Source organism: Salmo salar, chromosome ssa06, assembly GCF_905237065.1.
Source record: "Salmo salar chromosome ssa06, Ssal_v3.1, whole genome shotgun sequence".
NCBI lineage: Eukaryota > Metazoa > Chordata > Actinopteri > Salmoniformes > Salmonidae > Salmo > Salmo salar.
The window spans coordinates 43722766-43737884 of NC_059447.1; the positions used below are offsets into that span (position 1 = coordinate 43722766).

At 43.3% G+C, this 15119-nt stretch overlaps 1 protein-coding gene across 4 annotated transcripts in view; it reads right to left on the minus strand.

The window, feature by feature from the left end:
• Positions 1–15119, minus strand: part of LOC106607494 (insulin-like growth factor 2 mRNA-binding protein 1) — a 69083-nt gene that overhangs the window by 7988 nt on the left and 45976 nt on the right. For 3 of the 4 annotated variants that reach the window (XM_045720628.1, XM_014204492.2, XM_014204491.2), the window contains exons 3-9: positions 6606–6654; positions 5421–5472; positions 4641–4704; positions 1565–1852; positions 933–1067; positions 600–722; positions 37–172 (exon numbers count right to left, since the gene is read on the minus strand). In XM_045720628.1, coding sequence (XP_045576584.1) covers positions 37–172; positions 600–722; positions 933–1067; positions 1565–1689 — 519 coding nt within the window. In that variant the 5' untranslated portion in view covers positions 1690–1852; positions 4641–4704; positions 5421–5472; positions 6606–6654. The remainder of the gene's footprint in view (positions 1–36; positions 173–599; positions 723–932; positions 1068–1564; positions 1853–4640; positions 4705–5420; positions 5473–6605; positions 6655–15119) is intronic. The other variant, XM_014204493.2, reaches the window with a different exon arrangement.

The window sequence follows — 15119 nt, forward strand, 5'->3', positions numbered from 1 at the left end:
ATTGGAGGCCAGTAACTTTATTGAGCATTGACTCACATTCATGGCGGCCATGTCATTGTCATAGGCCTCACGCACTTTCTTCATGATCTCTGTCTCGGCCAGACAACAGGCCTCGATGGGTCCCTTCACTGTGATGGTCCTCTCTGGGTTGTACACAGTCAGGTCCTGGAGTCTTCAAACAGGAGCGGAGGGAAGGAAGAGACAGGGTGGGAGAGGTGAAAGAGGAGAAGAGGAAAGAGGGAGAGGTCAAGTGGAAAAGGAGAAAGATAAGAAACAGGAAGAGCAGGGAGAATGAGAAATAAGATGAAAGAAGAAGCAGAAAGGTGATGGGGAGAGGAGCAGAGGGAGGAAAATAACGAGGAACGTTGTTAATCAACCATAGTTGATCATTGGAGACTACAATAATGAAGAAACAACTCAGTACATTTGATCAGTCTCAGTCATTGGATATAGTCATATGTTTCCATCACATGGTGCATGATCTTTCCGAATGGACCATGGCAGCTCTACATAAACATATCCAGGGACCCGTGTGTTTCATGATGTGTGTTGATGTGTTTGTGTGTGTGTGTGTATGTTTTTAGATGTGTGTGACTAACGGGGAGATTGTGATCTTGGTGTCGGTGTCCTGCTCCACTTTCTTCAGGTTGCGCCCCTCCTTGCCGATCAGTCGGCCTACAAAGTTATTGTGAGACAGGATCTTCAGGGGTACTTCTTCGGCACTTGAGAGGATGAGGAGAACACAGTATGAGATTAAACGCAGAAGAAAATCAAATATACCGTTTCCTAACTGCATGCATAAACGTTCACCCCTAGCACAATTGGAGATACCATTTTGTTTTTATGGGAAAGGTTACGAAATAGCTGGAGGGTCACTTTAAAGTTTTCACACTGTGCAGGTTTGACAGCTGCTTCATGGACACTGCACTCACGTCTTTGTGTCCTTAGCCTCCTGTTGCATGATGTCCAGGATCATACGGCAGGCAGAGGAGCAGCCCTCAGGGGTGGAGTGGATGCTGATTGGCTTCTCAGCTGCGCCGGCATTCTCTTTGCGATGGACGTCGATTCTAGCAGCAGGGACAGAAAACGTAGGAAAGTCCGTTTGGCCATACAGTATTGTGTTCACAAATCGGTGAGCAGGGTGAAGACAGCAATTTCCACCACTTTTGGTTTGTTTAAATTCAATCGAAAGCCCTTTGGGTTGTGCAATGCTCCCAGTACATTTTCATAATCACTTTCAAAGCCTTAACAAAGATGGGATTGGTCCCGTGTGGCTCAGTTGGTAGAGCATGGTGTTTGCAATGCCAGGGTTGTGGGTTCGATTCCCACGGAGGACCAGTACGGAAAAAAATGTATTAAATGTATGCATTCACTACTGTAAGTCTCTCTGGATAAGAGTGTCTGCTAAATGACTAAAATGTAAAATGTAATGTAAAGCTTCATAACAGTAATGGCTTTGCTCTGTCTATTCTAGCAACAAGTCACCGGTATGGCCTGACTTGCACTCACTTGATCTGGTACTCATCTGTTACTACTATATTGGTCAACTCATATTGGTACTTACTTGCTCTGGGTTTGTTTGGTGATGTTGCGGATGGTGGCACCCTCCTTGCCGATGATGGCCCCCACGTATTGGGTGGGCACCAGGAGTCGGAGGGGGATGTCAGCGTGCTGGTGTTTTGAGGGCATGCCTGAGCCCGGGGAACCGCCACGGGTTCCTCGGGGCCCGTAACTGGGGCGACGACTATTGTCTGGGCCGTGTTGGGAGTCGACATCAGACGTCTCATCTGGGATGTAGGAGACACGCAAGGAATTGTTCTCAAACTCGTAGCCGTTCAGCTTCTGGATTGCCCTGGGAGAAACAGGTAGATGTTAGATTTCACATTTAATTATACATCGAGAATATCAGCAAAACTAGAAATTGTCATTTTTATGGATGACGAAAGAGAAAGAAAGAATTCCCGTGGTTTGTGTCTTTCACCCATGAGGTTTTCTGAATACCTTTCTATAATGATGATCTGTTTTTACTCCCCCAAAAATTTGAACCTGGACCTAAAAGCCAAATGTCTCAAAACAATGCTTTTCTTAAGTGAAACCTCCTACTACGGCCAAATTCATCGCCTGCACGTGAGTAGTTCATCTTTAATATCTTTGATAATTGTTCACGTTGCAGGGCAGCGCAATCCTCAACTGCAGTCCTACTATCATACCACTAGAGGTCAAGCGAGTGATATATACACTATATATACAAAAGTATGTGGACATCCCTTCAAATGAGTCGATTTCAGACACACCCGTTGCTGACAGGTGCATAAAATCAAGCATACAGCCATGCAATCGCCATAGACAAACATTACCTGTAGAATGGCATTCCTGAAGAGCTCAGTGACTTTTAACTTGGTACCGTCATAGGATGCCACGTTTCTAACAAGTCAGTTCATCAAATTTCTGCCCCGCTAGAGCTGCACCGGTCAACTGTAATTTTGTATTTTTTTATTTAACCATTATTTTACCAGGTAAGTTGACTGAGAATACGTATTCATTTACAGCAACGGCCTGGGGTATAGTTACAGGGGAGAGGAGGGGGGATGAATGAGCCAATTGTAAGCTGGGGATGATTAGGTGACCATCATAGTATGAGAGCCAGATTGGGAATATAGCCAGGACACCAGGGTTAACACCCCTACTCTTATGATAAGTGCCATGTGTTTGGCGGATGCCAGGAGAGCACTACCTGCCCCAATGCATAGTGCCAACTGTAAAGTTTGGTGGAGGAGGAACATCTGGGGATTATTTTCATAGGCCCCTTAGTTCCAGTGAAGGGAAATCTTAACGCTACAGCATTCAATCACGTTCTAGAAGATTCTGTACTTCCAACTTTGTGTCAACAGTTTGGAGAAGGCCCTTTCCGGTTTCAGCATGACAATGCCCCCGTGCATAAAGCGAGGTCCATACAGAAATGGTTTGTCGAGATCAGTGTGTAAGAACTTGACTGGCCTGCACAGAGCCTTGACCTCAGCCCCATCGAACACCTTCGGAATGAAATGGAACACCGACTGCAAGCCAGGTATAATCGCCAAACATCAGTGCCCGACCCCACTAATACTTTTTGTGGCTGAATGGAACCAAGTCCCCGAAGCAATATTCCAACATCTAGTGGAAAGCCTTCCCAGAAGGACGGAGGCTGTTATAGAAGCAAAGAGGGGACCAACTCCATATTAATGCCCGTGATTTTGGAATTAGATTTTCGATGAGCAGGTGTCCACATACCTTTGGTCATGTAGTGTATCATGCATCAACATGTGGAGTTTGACAAAGATTCAAACAGCTAGGATCTCTTATCAAGTATTAAAGTGTTCAAATATTGAGAAAAATTAGGACATACACTACCGTTCAAAAGTTTGGGGTCACTTACAAATGTACTTGTTTTTTACAGAAAAGCAAATGTTTTGTCCATTAAAATAACATCAAATTGATCAGAAATACAGTGTAGACATTGTTAATGTTGTAAATGACTATTGTAGCTGGAAACTGCAGATTTTTTTATGGAATATCTACATAGGCGTACAGAGGCCCATTATCAGCAGCCATCACTCCTGTGTTCCAATGGCACGTTGTGTTAGCTAATCCAAGTGAATCATTTTAAAAGGCTAATTGATCATTAGAAAACCCTTTTGCAATTATGTTAGCACAGCTGAATATTGTTGTTCTGATTAAAGAAGCAATAAAACTGGCCTTCTTTAGACTAGTTGAGTATCTGGAGCATCAGCATTTGTTGGTTCGATTACAGGCTCAAAATGGCCAGAAACAATGAACTTTCTTCTGAAACTCGTCAGTCTATGCTTGTTCTGAGAAATGAAGGCTATCCCATGTGAGAAATTGCCGGGAAACTGAAGATCTCGTACAACGCTGTGTACAACTACCTTCACAGAACAGTGCAATCTGTCTCTAACCAGAATAGAAAGAGGAGTGGGAGGCCCCGGTGCACAACTGAGAAAGAGGACAAGTACATTCGAGTGTCTACCCTATTGCTTCTTTAATCAGAACAACAATTTTCAGCTGTGTTAACATAATTGCAAAAGGGGTTTCTAATGATCAATTAGCCTTTTAAAATGATGCACTTGGATTAGCTAACACAATGTGCCATTGGAACACAGGAGCGATGGTTGCTGATAATGGGCCTCTGTATGCCTATGTAGATATTCCATAAAACATCAGCCGTTTCCAGCTACAATAGTCATTTATAACATTAACAAAGTCTACACTGTATTTCTGATCAATTTGATGTTGTTTGAATGTACAAAAAAATTGCTTTTCTTTCAAAAACAAGGAAAATTCTAAGTGACCCCAAACTTTTGAACAGTAGTGTAATTTAGCTCTATATGCTTCATTCATATGGTCCTCCGTAGCTCAGTTGGCAGAGCATGGTGCTTGCAATGCCAGGATAGTGGGTTTGATTCCTGGGACCACGCCTTTGTAAAATGTATGCACTCGTAAGTCCCTCTGGGTAAATGTGTCTGCTAAATGGCATACATTATATGGACACAAAAACATCCAGATAAGCAACGTGTGAAAGGATATGGAGTGGGTACATTTGGAAGTAGAGATATAGAAAAGATCATGCACTATGGGAGACTTACTGTCTGGCATGTTCCCGAGTTCCATATGTGACGTTGACCACCGCAGTCTCACTGTCTGTGTTCACTAAGAAAAGGAGCCAGAGTGAGAGGAGAGAGAGAGAGAGAGGAGAGGAGAGAGAGAGGAGGGGAGATTGCATAAGTCAGAGGCTATAAACCCACCTCCTTGTCAGACCCATTTCCTGAACAGTTGAGCACTGAGAGTTAATGATATTGATTGACCTATGACAGAGCATGGGATATCCCATTGATCAAATCTGATTCGCTGACAGAGATGGACTGAGAAGCAGCGATTTACCACTGACATAAAGACTTCACTCTTGCAGGGTTTCCTGTAGACTGGTATACTCAAGCTATTTCTTAATGAGCTGTATTCACAAAGGGAGGTGCTTGGACTACAGAAGGACTCTCAGAACTCTGATCATGCCCCTTATTCATAAAGCGCCTCAGAGTAGGAGTGCTGACCTGAAATCAGTTTTGCCTCTTAATGATTAAGATTACCTGGACAGGTAGGACCTGATCCTAGATCAGCACTCCTGTTTTGAGACACTTTCTGAATATGCTTTTGTTTTGTAGCTCAGATGGATAGGGAAAGCAGATCCGGTCAGGTCTCAGGGATATAAAACAGCGAGTGATATTTTTGTAGTGCAAAAGCATTGTGCAAAGTGCAAAAAATACTGTGAATCTCATTATAATCTTGCCTTATCATTGGATTTGTAGATGAGATGTTCAGAGCAAAGTCTGACTGGTTATGAATAGAACAGAATAACTTCAGTATCTTACCTTGTTCGCAGTTCTCAACGGTTCCATATTGGGCCAGCAGACCATCCAGCACCTAGGGAGGGGAGAACACAATTTCATTATAGTTGTGTTTCAACATTTCCACCTAAACTGAGTTTCTCCAATGTTCTCCTATTTGTCTCACTTCCTACATCAGTGTAAAGCAGTTCCAGTCCTCAAGGGCCAAAGTGTCTGCATCATTTCAACCTCCCACTTAATTGATTAGTGCTACTGACTGGAGAGAGATGCTTCCCTGGTCTAAATCAGACACTGATGTCCTGTGTAGTTCAGTTGGTAGAGCATGGTGCTTGCAATGCCAGGATAGTGGGTTTGATTCCCGGGACCACCCATACGTATAATTTATGCACTGTATGTCGCATGGATAAATGGCATATCTGGCCATCCAGAAGCTTGGTTTGACTGCTCTGATGTAATGCGTTAGAATTGTGTCTTCAACATAGTTTCTTACTCTGACATTGGGCCTTTAAAAAAAAAAAAAATACTCCTTCTGGCTCATGTTCAGGGCTATAACATGGGTGGAGAAACGTTACCCTCGTGTGGCCAGCTAGGGAAGGACATACTGCGTTGCACGCAAGCACTGGCAGGATGGAGTGGAGAGCGAGAGAGCCCCACCTTTGCAGAGACATGTGGCCCGTCTTCGTCCAGCGGTAGCGTGCGCCGCTCGACACACACAATTTATTTTTAAACCTTTATTTAACTAGGCAAGTCAGTTAAGAACAAATTCTTATTTACAATGACGGCCTAGGAACAGCGGGTTAACTGACTCGTTCAGGGGCAGAACAACAGATTTTTACCTTGTCAGCTCGGGGATTTGATCTAGCAACCTTTTGGTTACTAGCCCAATGCTCTAACCCCTAGGCTACCTGCCGCCCCAAAAATAAAGCCCCCCCACAATAAAGACACAAATACACATACGAACACACGCAATCATGTCCGCAGCCGTAGTCAATCTAAATGCCTTGTACCCCCCTAACTCACTCACATCTCAGATGGCTACACAGAACATCCTGTTCTGAACAGATTTTTCCTGATGACTTACCTATGTTGTAGCAGGGACTAACCTATGCTTTTCCATATAAAAGTAACACTGATTGAGAGACACTGACAGTCCCATTGATACATTTTGATACGGTGAAAGTATGATCTGGTCAAACCAGGGGCACTCACCTCCCACTGCAGGTGCGGAGGAATGTTTCTGATCTGGAGTTTCCTGGTCCTAAGAGAGAGAGTAAAAGAGAGAAAGAGAGAGAGAAATACCATTTGAAAATATTCAACTCAAACATGGACGTAAAACATTTACATACTTCATGCAGTCAAATGGATTTGGTCAAGCTATTGCCTGGAGTGTGGTTATAATCCTGAATGCTGATTGGTTAAAACTGCATCCCAGCCAACTCTATTCCACAAGGCTAAATCTATGACGTTAAAATGTCTATTTACTCTGTTCCATCTGACTGCGCAATCCACTGTCTCATCTCCCCAGCCAGGCAATTTATAAACTTGATCTCCACTATAAAAAGCATCTAGACATTATCTCACATTTCTTTTAGACTAACATTTAGTTTTCAACAGCAGACAAGACAGACAAGCAGACAGCGTTTCTCAGCCAGTCGAAATCATGAAACAGCTGGCATAATTTTGATGGATATAAACAACTGTCAATTGAAAAAAGGTCAAATGAAGTGCAGCTGGTTTGCAGTCTTTTCAGTTTGAAGTGATTGTGTTAGCTATGTTGTTGGCTAGCTCCGCTGAACAACAGTGTCCTGACGAGTGAACACGTTTTTTTTATGCCAGGCGAAATTGTGCCTCATTTGCACATTGTTATGGATGTATCCAAATAACTGTCACTAGAAAACAGCTTACACAAATGCAAATGCAGTTACTTTGCTGTTATTCTGGCCGCACTTTTTAACGTGACTGTAAGTTAGCCGTAGTTGGCTAGCTAGCAAGCAGGGGATAAGAACGTTGCCAGCCAGTATGGCAATGGAACATTTAGAACGAACTAGCAACCGAACCTCCAGCCGACCAGCCGGCTTGGGTAGCAACACCTAGATTTGTGTCGGGACTATATCTTGTGGAAGGATGAAATAGTATGACTAAATTCATCAAAATAACGTTTTTAAGGAAAATATGTAAATCATTATTTGAATATGTTTGTAACCGGTTGTATAAAAGTGTGAATGCCCTCGAAGCCGGTGTTTGGGGGATATATTGGTAATAACAACACCCGTGCCAATATGTCCTCCAAAAAACCAGCTTCTCGGGCATTATCACTTAATTAACCATCCAATTCTGAAACGTTTTTTATTGTAAACCTACATGGAAATGTACCAAATATTTTTGGGTCAAACGTCATTCTTTATTTCATTGAATCAGCAGCATGATTGGGTTCTCTGGTTCGCGGTTTAGCACCTTAAAATACCAGTGTATCTCACAGTTTGCCTGCAGCGACTGTGAGAGGAAAGAGCATCGTTGTCACTACTCCATATATTTTATACTAGTTCACAAGTACAACTCCAAAACTTTGAGCCTCTCAACTGAGAAGTCTGTGACCATAAAAAAAATGATGAGCTCCATTGTACTGACCGCCAATACACCATTGAAAGGTATGACACGCTGTCAGAGACAGACAGACAGACAGACACACACACACACGGTTGGCAGTCTTGTGTTTCAGGTCTTAACATCCTGGTTCAGTACACATGAGCGACGCTGAAAGTGTGTGTGTGTGTGTCTCAGCTCATCAGCATCTGCCAGCTTGCATATCTCACTGCCTGTTGCTGGCCTGGACTCAGAGAGAGAGAGAGAGAGTGTGTGTTTGTGTGGGTTGGATGGTCTGAGGGGTGTGTAGGGAGAAAGAATGGGTATATTGAAACCGGACACTGACAACAGCTTTAGTACTCTGCCAGCTGCCCTGGAACGTTCCCAACACATGGGCACAGAGCGAGAAAGCGAGAGAAAGAGAAAGAGAGAGAAAGAAAGAGAGAGTGAGTAAAACTGTGAGGGAGTATAGTAGAGGGAGAGAGCGTGTGAGGTTGGCATTAAGCGAGAGAGAGTTGACTGCAGGGGAACGCATGCGAGAAAGGGACAGAGTGTGACAGAGCGCAAATAGGAGTGAGAGAGAAAGAACTGCAGCAGGGGGAGGACAATCTCCATAACAACAACATCAAGGTTCCCCAAAATACAAGAATAAACAAACAAGCTGAATAACTTGTATATTGAACCACACAGTACCAAAGTAGTACTTACAGATTTATTCAAAGATTTGGCCACAGAGAAGGCAAAGTGGAGGAGATCAGGGGAACATAGTGAAGAGAGAAAAGAGGACAGGGAGGGGTAGCAGGTAGGTAATAGTAGCCTATCAAATTTTCCTGATTTAACCCCTTAGAATCTCTGACTGGGAGTAGAATGACGTCGCCCTAGATGTACGGTCAGTTTTCGAATTTCCCACCAGATTTTAGAGGGTAAGCTGATGCTAGATCTGTGTGCCTAAGGGCAACTGAAACACAGAGCTGGCAATTGGTTGCCAGCGTCCTGATTGAAACTCTAGAGGGAGCTCTAATGATCTATGTGAGAGGTGAGGGTTTGTGTGTTGTGTGTGTGGAGGAGAGAACGGGCGCCAGGGGTCATAAGGGAGGGGCAGCTCACAGCTCTGCTGGTTTGTAAAGGGTTAATATGTGAGAATCCCCTTGTGACCTCTGAACCCTAGTTTCCACACCCAGGGGAGACACAACCCAATAAAAATTCCCTGCCTCGCCTCTTGGGCTCTGCACAACAAAACACATGGAAGGGCCAATCTAAGCTCATGGGCCTCAGGTAAATGACATTCTACACATATATTACCATAAAGCAACCCAATACAAACATGGCACATGTTGTTTTCAAGAGTAGAAACATTCCGAAAACTTCCAGGGCTTTTTGATGATGAGGCTAAGAGGTTCCTGTTTCCTGTGCAACACTGTTGGATGGTAGTTCAGCAATGTGTTGAATGTGCTGTAACAATTAAGGCACTAATGACTATTTAGCCACATAGAATGGTTCAGTTACTCGAAGGTCACCACAGTCTTGAAAACAAATGATTTTGTCCATTTTGGGGAAACTTGTGCAAGCCACCAAATGAATAGCCAACATCATGGCCGTGCTTCAGGCTTCACCACCCCACGGTAGGCTATTTGTGAGGGGAGCAAGTGAGGGGGATGGGTGGGCCTTTGAACTGGTACTTTTCCTCCTCGGCGAAAACCCTTCTTCATCCATCAAAGTCTCTGTCCCGCAAATCAATACATCAATAGACGTAACCATCCACCCAACCCCCACATCTACATAGCCCCCCACCCAACACTGAACTCACATTTGCCCCTTCAACCCCCCTTAACCATCGGCCCCACACCCACACCAACTGTGAAATGAAATGAACCTAGACAACACTGAACTCCAACTCCCGGGCATCTCATTGGCTGACGCCATGACGACAGGGGAGGGGAGGGGAAGATGGATGAGTGGTGAGGAGACAATATGGTTGCACCCATTCATCTGTTGTTGTTCTTCCCTTCGGGGGTGGTCTTCCCCCCACATGCTCCCAACCTCACATAACAAATACTCCAAAAAGAACAAACATTTAAAATTCTTTAAAAACGAATCTCAGCTAAAGCTTAATGAATGTTTATGTCTGTGCTACTGACTTTGCCCTTGAGGTAGCATCTAACGTACATAGCTTGTGTTGGTACCAACAGGACAATGGGAGAAAGAAGAGGGGCCTGGACGCTTAGAAGCCTCAAGCCTACAGCTTTGCGCTGGTGGGGTCAAAAGTAAAGGGCTTTAGACTGATCAGGAGACTCTATTGGGGGTGAGACCATAGCATTGTCTCATAGGAGGGGCATGGAGGAGTTAGTTTACCATGTGAAAGAATAGAATGGTCAGGGAATATAGGGTGGGGTGGGAGAAGCACAGCAGGCAGGAAAAGTAGAGAGGGAATAGTGGAGAGAGAGAGAGAGAGAGAGAGAGAGAGAGAGAGAGAGAGAGAGAGAGAGAGAGCACACTCCATAAAGGACAGACATCCCAAACATGGTTGAAAATGAGGAAGAGGGAAAGTGTGAGGGTGCACGTTTGCGCAGACCTGTGAAGGATAACGAAGGTGTGTTTGCATGTAAGTGTGTACATGTGTACATGTTGTAAAGACACTGGTTGGTTATGTAAGGGAAAATTGACTTGAAAGAGGTTTCGAAAGGTCCTAACTGAATGGCTTGACTCTCTGTCCTCCATTATACTCATGTCCTCAATTTTGGTTTCCGTGTACCGCTCCTTTGAAGATCTCTCCTGCAACATTCCACTCAAGGATAGGCCTCCATGGCAGGGGTCCCCAATTACATTCAGCTGTTGGCTGATTTTTCAGCGGATGGTCAGGGGGCCGGAACATAGTTAGTAATAATTGTACACTGCAAATTGGCCCGCAAGAATCCTAAACAGATATAGTATTTTACAAAAGCAGAATCATTTCAAGCCTTGATGACTTTGGGATACGATCACATATCCCTCTATTTATGCATGGGAATATTTGGGAACAGATTTCCAAAATTATAATCACTTTAAGCTCACTACTGTAAGTCGTTCTGGATAAGAGCGTGTCCTAAATTACTAAAATGTAAATGTACATACAATATAATTTCCTGAAATGTTATGTCCAATAACGAAAATTACATAATATATAATAATAATATATATATATATATATATACTACCTGTCAAAAGTTTTAGAATACCGACTCATCTCAAGGGTTTTTCTTTATTTTCAGTATTTTCTACATTGTAGAATAATAGTGAAGACATCAAAACTATGAAATAACACATATGGAATCATGTAGTAACCAAAAAAGGGTTAAACAAATCAACATGTATTTTATATTTGAGATTCTTCAAAGTAGCCACCCTTTGCCTTGATGACAGCTTTGCACACTCTTGGCATTCTCTCAACCAGCTTCACCTGGAATGCTTTTCCAACAGTCTTGAAGGAGTTCCCACATATGCTGAGCACTTGTTGGCTGCTTTTCCTTCACTCCCTGGTCCAACTCATCCCAAACCATCTCAATTGGGTTGAGGTCGGGGGATTGTGGAGGCCAGGTCATCTGATGCAGCATTCCATCACGCTCCTTCTTGGTAAAATAGCCCTTACATAGCCTGAAGGTGTGTTGGGTCATTGTCCTGTTGAAAAATAAATGATAGTCCCACTAAGCCCAAACCAGATGGGATGGCGTATCGCTGCAGAATGCTGTGGTAGCCATGCTGGTTAAGTGTGCCTTGAATTCTAAATAAATCACAGACAGTGTCACCAACAAAGCACCACCACACCATAACACCTCCACACTTTACGGTGGGAAATACACATGCGGAGATCAACTGTTCACCTACACTGCGTCTCACAAATACACGGCGGTTGGAACAAAAAATCTCCGATTTGGACTCCAGACCAAAGGACAAATTTCCACCGGTCTAATGTCCATTGCTCGTGTTTCTTGGCACAAGCAAGTCTCTTCTTATTATTGGTGTCCTTTAGTGGTGGTTTCTTTGCAGCAATTCGACCATGAAGGCCTGATTCACGCAGCCTCCTCTGAACAGTTGATGTTGAGATGTGTCTGTTACTTGAACGCTGTGAAGCATTTATTTGGGCTGCAATCTGAGGTGCAGTTAACTGTCATTTTTCTTTGCTTATTTGAGCTGTTCTTGCCATAATATGGACTTGGTCTTTTACCAAATAGGGCTATCTTCTATATACCCCTTTAACTTCATACTGAACCACAAATGTATAAAAAAAAGCAATTTCCATGCCAAAATCAGGCTCAATTGCATCACACACACACCCTCAGGTAATTTTACATGGGGGTAAGATGTACACAACCACACACACGCATACACAGAGGAGGTGCGATTTTCACAGTGAGCTGTTACACAGGCATGCATGTCGCCCTGGGTGGCTCGCCTCCCCTTCCCATCAGGATGTCTGTTTAGCATTGGAAAGGTCCCTAGAGCGCCCCCACCGGTGGCTCACCGATGCATGATGGGCCAGTCTCAGCAGGGCTGGAGGACTCGGGTGTCCTCCCGGTGGAAGGAAAAACAATGAGGAGCATTCCATAGCCCATAATCATAAACACACACCCAGACGCCCACACATAACACACCAAGGCACACACCTTCCAAGCAGATTAAAAACAAACACACCCACTCCTCCGCACATGTGCACATTTGAACATAGATCAGAATGAGTATTGTAAAAAAAAAAAAAAAATGTAAGGACAAATAAACACAGCCACATAGGCATTTAGGCACCACACATTCACGTTTGAACACACAAACACACACTGTGTTCTGAAAACACCAACACACCCACACCACACGCATCAAGTGCATACAGACTTTGTAGATGCCCCTTGACTTACAAAATACAGTCAAAAACAAACAAAGGCACACCATAAATGTAGGTCTGAACACACTAGCGAAAATAAAAGGGCACATAGATAAAATACTCATGATCATACTAACATACTGTAAACGCCTACCAACACAAATACACACATACAGACTGTGATTATGTGAATCACTTTTAAACTTAAGTCAGTGGGTGGTTGGCCTAAGTAACCCTTACTGTCCTTTTCATTTGAGAGTATAACTACAACAGACCATGGAGTTTTGAAAATGGAGGCCAAAATTAGTTTTAGGGAAGATGGCGTAGCCGTAGAATAGTGACAATTACACAACAGCATTACATATACAGTCTACTACACAAAGGGGCCCACGACAACTCAACCCACTCAGCAGAATGAAAGAAGTACACACACACGCTAACACACACACACACACACACACACACACACACACACACACACACACACACACACACACACACACACACACACACACACACACACACACACATGCACCAGGGTAGTTGCAGACTTCCAAATCCCACCAAATGAACTATGAGGGGCCCATTGCAAGGTGAAAGGTCAAGCAGGAAATGGAGAACACAGGAAGTCTCAGTCATGTAGCATCACTTTGCCTTTGCTTTTTATCCAGAGCTACTTCCTGTCTAATTTCACCTTGTCGGTGGCTTGGCCAATCAGCAACCAAGCTCAGAGGATGATGGGGGAGTGGGGAATGAAATGCAGAGAGAGAGAGATAGAGAGAGAATAAAAAACAATAGGCTTCAAAGACAGCAGCGTGCATTCTCTCTCTCTCCCTCTCTCTCTCGCCGTGCACTGCGCCCCTCCCCCACATGCACACACCCCCACTCAAAGCTAACTTCCTCTCAATGCATGTGGAGAGCAGAGGACAGGGGCGAGAGATGGAGGAAGGGAAAGGGGTGGGGCCTTCAAAAAAGTGCCTCTTAAAAATAAAAAATAAAACAGGCTACTGATTAACCGCTCCTATGTACACTCTTTTTGGTTCCAGGCAGAACTCTTTTGGGTTCAATGTAGAACTCTCTGGGGAAAGGGTTCTACCTGGAACCAAAAGGGTTCTCCTATCGGGACAGCCGACGAACCCTTTCGGTTCTAGATAGGACCTTTTTTTCTAAGAGTGTATAGAGCAGTTGGGTAACGAGATTAAGCAGCGAACTGCCAAAGCCGTGATATATGTTGGCACTGTACTACCGCTACAAAGCCTTTCAGTCAAAATGCTCACGTCTTCTCCCTACAGCTGTGATGGACCTTATGCGTGTAGACAACATAACGCATAGATTCTATCCGTTTTTTTTTACAACCAGATGCTTATTTCACTGCAACTATCAGGTGAATTTGACAATAAAACATTATTATGATTATTAAAAAATTTTTTTTAAGTATTATGAGTTCATGTTTTGATTTCACATAAAAAAGACCAGTCTGGCAACATTGACATTGAGAAATTATTTCACACAGAATTATTAGGGCTATACCCATAACCGGTGTGTTCGAACAGTGTATTCCACAAACGGTGCATTCAGAATGCCTGCCGTTTCAATATACGCATCAAACGTTCAATTCAATTCTGTGTTTGTTTTGAGCGATCATTCGACATTTCAGCTGAGCTGAATACACTTCACATCCCTACTAGCCATTCTCTGCTGCTTACGCCCTTCAATAGAGGTAGCAGTTTTTCACAGGGATGGAATAGAACTCTAGCCTGAATTTCAACCCTAAAAGAAACCAAATCCACTCTCACCATACAAAGCTCAAAGGCTCCAGATAATAACTATTAAAACAAGGCCATACAATAGCAAAGGATGTAGCCTAGCAGCACCAAAGCTTGTGCTCAGAGAGAACGATAGCGCTAATTGTGAATTGCAATCACTTAATTGAAAAGCTAAGCTAATTCCCATAATTGACCTCAGTAATGTTAGGTTGTCATACAACATACACCCTAAAGCCCCACACTCATCCTTCAATTGTCCCAAATTACATCAATTTGGTTGGTAGACACAGTTGTTGCACCTTCATTATGATCTTTTTACACAAAAATACCACAACTTGTTAATAGTAATGGAATAGTAAGACAGATGCAGATATTGCTTATTACACAATCATACCTTGTGATTTGGTAGTATTGATAGTGATACAAACAAATATCTATTTTTAAAAATACTTCAAATCATTCATCTCTTATTTCAGCAAAATTAACAAAGTTCAACATGTTAAATGAATGTTTTTGTTTTCA